This window comes from Gekko japonicus, unplaced genomic scaffold (assembly GCF_001447785.1).
Source record: "Gekko japonicus isolate JY-2015 unplaced genomic scaffold, Gekko_japonicus_V1.1 scaffold1077, whole genome shotgun sequence".
Lineage (NCBI taxonomy): Eukaryota > Metazoa > Chordata > Lepidosauria > Squamata > Gekkonidae > Gekko > Gekko japonicus.
The window spans coordinates 180275-190178 of NW_015176482.1; the positions used below are offsets into that span (position 1 = coordinate 180275).

A 9904-nucleotide genomic window follows, 5' to 3' on the forward strand; every position below is an offset into this window, starting at 1 on the left:
AGTTCACAGATGTATAATTAATCCGTAGCAGGTAGGGTCAGCAAGAGATGGCTCGTCACGATTGTAAGTGGACATGGGGACTGAGGACCAGCAAATTCTTAATAGCTGTTATGAAAACCCTGCATTCCACCTAGATTACTTCTGAATCCCACTAGTGGTACATGTACTGCTGGTTGAGAACCACAGCTGTAAAAGAGAACATTCCACCAGGTTTGCCTTCTCCCACGTTCCCCTCCCTGGGTAGGCTTGAGGTGGGGGGAGCAGAGAAAGAAAGCAACTTTAACTTTAAAGGAGGGCCCCCGGCCAGCTTGGAGAAGGCATTTATCTCTTTAAATCCCTTCTCCAAGCCGGGCGGGGGGGGAGGCTTGGAGGACACATTTCAAGTTAAAGTTGCCTTCTTTCTACCTCTCCCTCCCTCTCTCCCTCCCCCATCTACTTGCTTTCTTTCCACTTTCTTTCCACCTTTCTTTCTCTTTCTCTCTCTTTCTCCCCTCCTTCCACATCTAAAATTAAATATCATTATCAATATCTGTTTTTGCCCCTTTAATTTTTATTTTTGGCAGTCTCATTTAATGTTAATAAAAAGCAAATGTCCATATTTTTCAATAAAAAACATGTGTGTGGTATTTGTTCATGTCTTGTGGCTCTCAAACATCTGACGTTTATTCTATGTGGCTCTTATGTTAACCAAGTTTGGCCACCCCTGGCTTAGGGCAAAAGCAGTGGGGAAATGGGCTGGATTTCAAATACTGATTTGAACTAACCAGTTAATGTTTTCAGCAACAAGCTCCTCATAGTCCAGAAATACTCTTTTTTTAAAAAAAAGTGAGTAAATGCTGACTCTGTTTCACCCTGCTCTGCATATTTTTCTTATGAGGAGGAGTACTGCAGGGTTTCTTAATTTCACAGAAGAATGAAATATTTCATACTTAAAATTACCATGATCATGCTGGCAAACAGAGTGAGCTGATACCTTCTCCCAAATGAGGAATTTTCAAGACAATTTTGCATAACTGTCTTAAATTAGATTTAGCACCTACCTGACCAGAATATTTTGGATTCCTGTGGATTTGGTACATCCTGTCAGTCTGCAAGAGTGTGCTGCATTCATAATTAGAAAGAAAGCGAAGGGTTGGGCACTTACATGCTTGGAATGGAATCAGAACCAGGTGCAATCTGAAACAGACGCCTTTCCATTCCAAAGCAACAAAAAGGCAGTGGCCAAGCCACATCCCATAAGAGCTATTGGGAATCTATGCACAGGTAGCTCATTATTTCACAGTACAACCTGTTGCTTTTTGTAACTATGCAAGATAGTTCTTTATTGGCCACATGTCAATATTTTTTTCCAATTTTTAACCAGCTTAGCAGTTACCTACAGTTTGCACTTTGTTGTATAAAAATTTGGTAGGCATAGCATAAAACATATTGCACAGAGAAAAATAACTTTTTGGCCTTTAGGTACAAGTATCAAGATACTATCAGATTCCATTCAGTAAACGTTGCAGGACCTCTTGCCACAGTCCACTCCAGGGGAGTCAGCTTCTGCAGCTGTCAATAAAAACACAGCAGTATATGTCCAAAGCCACGTGTTAATTAATAAGCTACATACTGATTCAACTGAATGATTTAAATTCACCTGAAGGTTTTAACATCCCCCAATTAAACTTCCATTTCCACTGGGAATAATATTTATGATAAGGAACTTTTGCTAAAAGTTCGGATCGAGATTTGCTTCATTCATGCATTTGTTAACAAAAACCGTTACCCCTTTTGTCATAAGGAAGGCCAAAGAGGTTTGCATACCCTTGGTTTGAAAATTCCTCAATATTTGGGGATGGAGTGTGAGGAGGCCAGAGTTTGGGGAGGGGAGAGTCCTCAGCGGGTTGTAATACCATGGAGGCCACCCTTCAAAGCAGCAGTTTTCTCGCTGTAGCCTGGATGTCAGCTCTAATTCTGGAGGCTGGCAACCCTAAGCCCCTGGAGGCTGGCAACCTTAAGCCCAAATTAATAGTTAAAACAAAACTCAAATAGTGATAAAATGGTAAAAAAACAGTTACAGGAGAAATACATCCAGCTATAAAACAGCTCAAGAATTAGCCCCAAACCAGATTTCTTCTACAAATAAGTACTCGTACTTTCCAAAAGGTTCAACACCTTTTGGTGTTGACCATCTCAGTCCACAGAAATAGCCATGTAGACATTGCAAAAGGAAAGTCTCTGCTCTGCACCTCCACGTATCACATCTCCTGCAGAATCCTATGAAAGACCTTTGGGGAAAACCTTAATCAATGAGGAGGTTTAATCTGTAATCCACCTGCCTTTTCCAAGATAGTTGATGCCGTCAGGGCTTTTTTTGTAGAAAAAGCCCAGCAGGAACTCATTAGCATAATAGACCACACCCAACAGCAGAAACTCATTAGCATATTAGGCCACACCCCTCATGCCTTCCCTTAGCTTGCCAGGGTGCCTTGCAGCTGCGGGGAGCCCGTGGGAGCCCCCCCTTGAAGGGAAGGGAAGTGGGTGCGCGGAGCCCAGGCAAGCCGGCCCTTGGAGGGGAGGGGAGGCAGTTTAAACTGCCTTCCCTTGGCTTGCCAGGGCGGGCAAGCCGGCCCTTTGACAGGCAGGGGAAGGCATGGGGAGTCGCTCTCCAGGCCTTCCCTCTGTAGCCACGCACACAGAGGTTTTGGCTGTAGTGGGCATGGCCAACTCTGAAGCCAGCCGGAACTCCGTTCCTGTGCGTTGCTGCCCAAAAGTAGCCCTGGATGCCGTGTCTGCTGATGTATTGTTTGAACACAATGAAAAGCACAAGGCCTGGCCATGAGACACAGCACTGCCAAAATAATATAGATACAGAACAGGACATCGTAAGGTCCATAGCAGCAATGCAACATTGCAGTTTATGCTGGTAGTGCAAGTTGATTCAGGCCTATGCTAGTGCAGCAGGATAGATTAATATTACCACATGAGGAAGTTTTGCAAGGTTAGCATGATGTTGGTATCCTTCCAACCACTCTGGATCCAGTTATGCCACCAGAGCATTTTATACTGTATATTGCAAGGAACATGAATGCAGGGATCAGAGGAAATACAGTGTTTTCTCCTATAGCTCTTATGCAAGAATTTAGAGTTGCCAACTTCCAGGTGGTGGCTGGAAATCTCCTGGGATTGCAACTGATCTCCAGGTGACCGAGATCAGTTCACCTGAAGAAAATGGCTATTTTGGAAGATGGACTCTATGGCATTATACCCCATTGAAGTTCCTCTCCTTCCCAAGCCCTGCCCTCCTCAGGCTCCACCCCAAAATCTCCAGATATTTCCCAACCTGGAACTGGCAACCCTATGCAAGATATTCTGTAGTCTGCTGAGCCACTTTCTGTATCCAGTACACGGTGGTTATTATGTATATCTACAGAAAAGAGATGATAGAAGAAGAAGAGAAAAGCTTGGATTTATACCCCACCCGTCACTACCCAAAGGAGTCTCAGAGTGGCTTACAAACTCCTTTCCCTTCCCCTCCCCACAACAGACACCCTGTGAGGTGGGTGGGGCTGAGAGAGCTCTGACAGAAACTGCTCTTTTTCAAGAACAGCTCTTATCAGAACTACGGCTTGCCCAAGGTCATCCAGCCAGGTGCAAGTGGAGAAGTGGGGAATCAAACCCAGTTCTCCCAGATTAGAGTCCGCACACTTAACCACTACACCAAACTGGCTCTCAATAGTGTAGTAGGCCAAGATGATTACTTTACTTGGTCTAGCTTCTTGGAGACTATTGCATTTATCTAATCTTGTGTTGTTCGTATGTCTGGCAATCCCCATAATAACCTTGGAGCAGGGGCAGACTGGCAATTAAGGCCACTGGGGAAAGTCCCAGTGGGCTAGTGTTGCCAGACTATGTGCTATAGTGGGCAGCCTCCCACTCCCAGTCTGCTCAATGGAGCAGCAAGAGCAAAATTCTTGCATCGCTTGAGGAATTTTCCAAAGCTCTATGGTAAAAATCATAGAGCTCTGGGGGCTTTGTCAAATGACACACAACACTGACTTCCATAACCCCGCCCCCCAAAGCTCCTGGGCCAATGGCTTGATGGGCTGCCCCCTCCACCAGGGCCACCCCAGCCCCAAGTGAGGAATGGCCCCAGGCCTGTGCAGCCAGAAGCCTGCTTTGCTTCCCTTCTCTCCCCATCGGGGTGGGCAGGGCCCTTCTCCAGGGCAGTTTTTGTCTCCCAATGTGCCCCTGCCTCAGAGATTATGTGAAGCCACCAACCAGTTGATATCCCAGCTGGGATCTATCCTGTGAAGGCACCTTTTATATCTGTGGTGTTTTTCATTACTGCTGTAAATGCATAGACCATAAAAATATGACACTGCCTTATACTATCAGACAATCAGTTCATCTAACTCAATATTTACTAGTGTGATATAGTGGTTTGTGCTAGACTAGGACCAGGGAAACCCAAGTTCATAACCCTACTTGCCATGAAACTCACTAGGTGACCAATCATCATTTCTTAACCTAACCTACCTCATAGGGTTGTTGTGAAAATGAAATGGAAGATTACAAAAACATGTATGCCATCTTGGAGGAAGCATCTTGGAGGAAGGGAGGGATAGGAATGCACCAAGTGAATACATGAATGTGAATGTGAATTAATGAATGAAATACTCTGACTGGCAGTAGCTCTCTAGAGCTTCAAGCAGAACAAGGCCTTTCCCAGCACTGGAGATGGGATCCTTTAACTGGAAGTGGCAGGAACCGAACTGAAGACCTTCTGTACAAGAAGCACATTCTCTTAGCACTGAGACACAGTCATTTGCGTGGTTGCAGACCCCTTTTTTGAGCTGCTGCAAATTGCAGAGGTTATACTCAGGTCCCTAAGTGAGGGCACCGGGTCATACCAAAGTCTCACCCAGCTGTTTCAGGGTAGGCTCCAAGCCCACCTGGTGCCCCAAGTGCTCCTGAAAGCAATGGTTGTGGTCAGCTGAGTAGATGAAGCAGGTGTCAGACTCGGGCCCTTGAATGGGATTTATTGATTTACTGTATTGTCAATGCTGGTTTCGCTTTTGTATTCTTGCTTGCTTGCTGGCACATCTGGCTTAGCTCTTGGCTTCTTATCTTGTGCCCTCCCTGCCATGGCATTCCTTCCTGGGGGGGAGTGAGTGAGAGTCTGATTGTCTGTAGCATTAGGACCACGCCGTTGTAACTCTTCTTCAAGCAGCCCCCCAAGGAGTTCCTGGGTTTTCACATGGGAGTGACCTTGGGCGAAGATAAGACTTTGGGAATAGCTAGTTCGGTCGTATATCTCTCAGGACCGTTAATGAAGCTGATGTGTGATGTGTGTGTGGAATGTGGGCATATAACTTTACTTTCCACCTCCCACTCTGGTTTTGCCAGTCCTGACAAGGATGTTCACCTCTACAGTTGACCAAATCTTTTCAATAAACTTCTTCAAGGAATATTGAGTCAAGACTGGTCTCACTGAGAGTCTGACACAGGATCATTTTTACTCCAGGAGACAAGTTGCAATCTGTAATATCCAAAGGATTTGAATACGTTTCTGATACATACAAGTCTTTCCTATGCTAGTGCTTTCATCACAGGAGAAATATGTGGAAGTAGTTTGATGTACAATAATTATAATGTGGACGTGATTCAGCAGCCCACATATCTGAAGGACTACCTCTCCCTATATGACCCTATGCACCAATGTAGCCTTCTGGTTGTCTGCTTCTAGTTATCCCCCAGCTTACGGTAGCCCGTAGCATCTACTAAAGCCTGTTCTTTCTATATAGTGACTCCCACTTTGTAGGACAGGCTCCCTGAGGAAGTGAAGGGGAACTAGGGTTGCCAATAGGCAGTGGGGGGGTGTCCTGTCCCTTTAATAGAGACTTAGACTGATTTCTCACTAGCCGCTGCTCCACCCTCGCGTTTTCTTTACCCCGATCACATTAGTCAATTTCCCACTACTTGCTGTGCGGCCGCATTTTGCCCCGCAGCTTTGCCCGATTTCCCCCATGTCTACTTAATCCTGTTTGGGGGGGATTGAGTAGACGCAGAGGAAATCGGGCGAAGCTGCGGGGCAAAATGCGGCCGTGCAGCAAGTAGTGGGAAATTGACTAATGTGATCGGGGCAAAGGGAAACGTGAGGGCGGAGCAGCGGCTACTGAGAAATCGGTCTTGATGTGTGGAAATTGTCAGTTGACATTTTTTATGAGTTAGATGTAAATAATACCACCTGGAAAATAACATCCCACTGATCCTTTATTAAAGGACTAGGAAAAAGGCCCGTTGTGGAAATAAATACAACGACCTCTAGAAAGAGGCTCTGGGCGGGTGCCCCGGCCTTGGACACTCAGTGTCAATTTGCTGTGGCGACCTCAGCAGGGTATAATGACACTGAGTCCACCATTTTCTCCAGAGGAACTGATCTCTGCTACCTAAAGAACAGTTGTAATTTTGAGTGATCTCCAGCCCTCACCTGGAGATTGGCAACAATGGTTCCCCATAAGGGAATAGTTGGTTTGGAGGGTGGAGTCTATGGCTTTGTACCTGTCCGAGGTCCCACGCCTCCTGAAACCTCACCCTCTCCAAGCTCCATCCCTCACATCTCCAGGAATTTTCCACCTGGAGTTGGCAACCCTATCTCCTTCCCAGCCAATCATCAACCTACCCTTATTTTCCCCTCACTCTTCAGCTTTCCACCCCCACACACACCTGCAGTCTCTCCCATGCTCTGAAGCCCTGACTGCTACGTCACATTGGCTGTCATATGGGGGCCACCTCAGCAGCATATAAGGATACAGAGCCCACCATTTTCTCCAGGGGAACTGATCTCTGCCATCTGGAAAGCAGTTGTAATTCTGAGTGATCTCCAGCCCTCACCTGGAGATTGGCAACAATGGTTCCCCAGAAGGGAATAGACTATGGGGGGGGGGGAGAGGAACAGCAAAATGTTTAGAATGTTGGAGGCAGGACTCAGGCAAAGCAGCCAGTGAATAGGGAGACCCTCTGATAGACAGATCAGAGAGCGAACTGATTTTGGAGCGTGTGGAATGTTCTAGAGAAGTGCCACCACCATTCGGCTTTTATTTATAAGGGAGAAGAGACATTTTTTCTCCAAACAGACTGTAATCCTAGGGGGCACTATCCTTGCAGGTTTTTAGGAGGTGCTCTATACCAGGGGTGTTGAACTCATTTGTTATGAAGGCCAGATCTGACATAAATGAGATCTTGTTGGGCCGGGTCATGTGTGTCATAAGAGGTAATGCCAGGTAGCAGAGATATAAACTTTATAAAGGACACATACAAACACAATTAAAGATTTTTTAAACTTTAAATAACACATTTTCAGTGAGTTCGACACCCCTCCAAGCAGTGTTGCTAGTTCCAGGCTAGGAAATACCCAGCCCCATAGCCAGAAATTTTGGGTTGGTGGGGCATGGCGACATTTTGTGGGGCACCAAGGGAGGGGAAGGGGGAGGAGGGTGGGGAGAAGGGCAGCCACACACCTTCCCTGAACTCCAAGCAGCGATTTTGCCACTTGGAGTTCAGGCACAGGCAGCCCCCGCTGGAAGAACACTGTTTAAAGGGGAGCCTTTAAATCTTAGAGGAGGGGAGGGAGAGAGGAGCAGCTGCAAAGATTTAAAGGGCCCTCCAGCTGATCAGTGGGCCACGTGCTCTGCCGATCAGCTGGAGGCCTCTGTTAATGTCACAGGAGGGGAGGGAGAGGGGAGAGGGGCAGTAGCTGTTGTGGGGTATGCCTCACATTTGAGGGGGTGGAGCCCCTAAATGCACCACTGTAGCTACAGACCTGGAAATACCTGGAGATTTTGGGGGTGGAGCCTGAGGAGGGTGGGGTTTGGGGAAGGGAGGGACATCAATGGGGCATGGTGCCACAGAGTCCACCTTCCAAAGTGGCCATTTTCTCCAGGTGAACTGACCTCTGTCATGCGGAGATCAGCTGTAATCCCAGGAGATCTCCAGCCACCACCCGGAGCGTGTGGCAACCCCAGCTCTAAGGTCCTTTTATTTGCGTGTTTTTAATTGGGTTTAGGTGGCAGGCATTTTGGGGAGGGTAGAGTTTTATTGTGTGTATTGAATCTTCGAATTGTAAGTCACCTTGAGCCACAAGCAAAAGGTTGTGTATAAATAGTATAATAATAAATAAGCTTGAAAAAGTGTTCTGTCTTAGCCCAAAGAAATGTGGCCCACAAAACCTTCCAATGCCACCGGTATGAGTAGAGTATTAGTAGTAGAAGAACTGATACGACCAACTTGTCCAGCAAGTGATGGCCAACTCAGCCTCCTTTATGCTGTTAATTGAAATAGCTCCAATATTTGTGACCAGAGAAGAAATCTCATTCCTCCCTAATTTTTACACATTCTCCCCCTAACCCCCCCCCCCAAGAACAGTAACAACAACAAAGGTCCAACTGAATTAACTGAGTAGAATTGCAAAGCAGCAGTTTAAGCTTGATGCTGATTCCCTGCTGGTGTACAGTAGTCAGCCCACAGAAGCGTGGTCAGCATTCCCCCCCCCCCCCGCGTTTTTTTTTTTCGTAACAAGAGAATGTTCCTGCTGCCAGGCTACGAGAAAGAATGCCAGCTCTGCTCCCACTTGGGGTGGAAATGGACTCCCTCTGACACCCCACTCTGGTGTAAAAAGTTCTTACGGGGAACCAAGTCCCCCCCACCCCCCACCCCCGGTATGCCATAGCGACTATACCACAGAGTTATAAATGGCTTCTTCAGCACAAACATGCAATGGCTGGGAATCAGAAAGCGGTGCCTGATCTTTTAGGGAGGCCAATGGGAAAGAAGGGGAGGCAGAGCCAGACATTCAGAGCTCTATTTCTCTATTAAAACGCCTCAGAAACAGGGTGAGAGAGAACAAAACAACAAGGTGTTAATGGAAGCTTAATGCAGATTTTCAACTGTATTTCCTCACCTCTTGTTCAGTCTTGGGTAGGCAATATTTTTGCACAGAACACGGGTCTGCCCACACAATTTCCCTGCATGCTTTCAAAGTCAGCAATATGAAAAATTTCAAAGAGAAGCCAGGCTTGGGAGAGCAAAAGAAAAGCCGGGGGGGGGGGGAGTGAAGACAAGGATGGGGCCCCAAGCAAGTGATTCTCCCTGGCAGCCCATGCACAAGCTCTCTAATAAACATTCTCGTTCTTTGCTCTGACAGATGCAGCTCCAGACTCCCTGTCTTGGCATGGGAAATGTCTGTCATTACCCAGCTTTCTGGTATTTATCCCCTCCCCCTTCTCCCTGAATCAGCCTGTGAGGTCATAGTAACACCAAAACCTGCTATATGAAAGATACCTTCCCCCCCTGCCTTCCCACATCTTTCAGATTCATGTCAGGTGGCCAAATGCAAAATACCCCAAAATGACAATGCAGGTTTTTTAAAGTCAGTTTTTGGCTTTCCTGAATGTGGGAATGAATTCCCCGTACCCCTCCCAGTCACAACAAAGGCAGCACTCACAGATCGGTGCATTTTGGACATCAGTGGTGAAGCTCGGTGGATTCCACAGCAGAGCTACAAGAGGAGAGCCATCAGTCGGCCTTTCTCAATGCTGGTTGCACAGCATACAAGATCATGTTTTGATTACAAAAGCCCTGTCTGGGCTCCCAGCCAAGAGCACTGGCTGCCTAATATTCCAAAGCAGAGGCAGGCAATTGGAGCGCTTGTGTCTTCCCCAGTCCCGACACTCTTCATTCGCCTTTAACTGGAAATGCACCTCTCTCCGGCTCCCCGAGACCTCCTTTCACTCCCTACTTCCATAACCAACACAACAGAAAGAAAAACTCTGGGAAAAAAGTATAATAGGGCACATTTGCACATCAACAACCAAACGTAACATGCAGCTGTTCATAGGGTTGATATTGTACATTAAAGATA

General features: G+C 46.7%; 1 protein-coding gene across 2 annotated transcripts in view; it reads right to left on the minus strand.

The window, feature by feature from the left end:
• Positions 1–9562, minus strand: part of LOC107123873 (chromosome unknown open reading frame, human C15orf52) — a 132865-nt gene extending 123303 nt beyond the window's left edge. For both annotated transcript variants that reach the window (XM_015427216.1, XM_015427215.1), the window contains exon 1: positions 9488–9562. In XM_015427216.1, coding sequence (XP_015282702.1) covers positions 9488–9508 — 21 coding nt within the window. In that variant the 5' untranslated portion in view covers positions 9509–9562. The remainder of the gene's footprint in view (positions 1–9487) is intronic.
• Between the last annotated feature and the right edge of the window lie 342 nt (positions 9563–9904).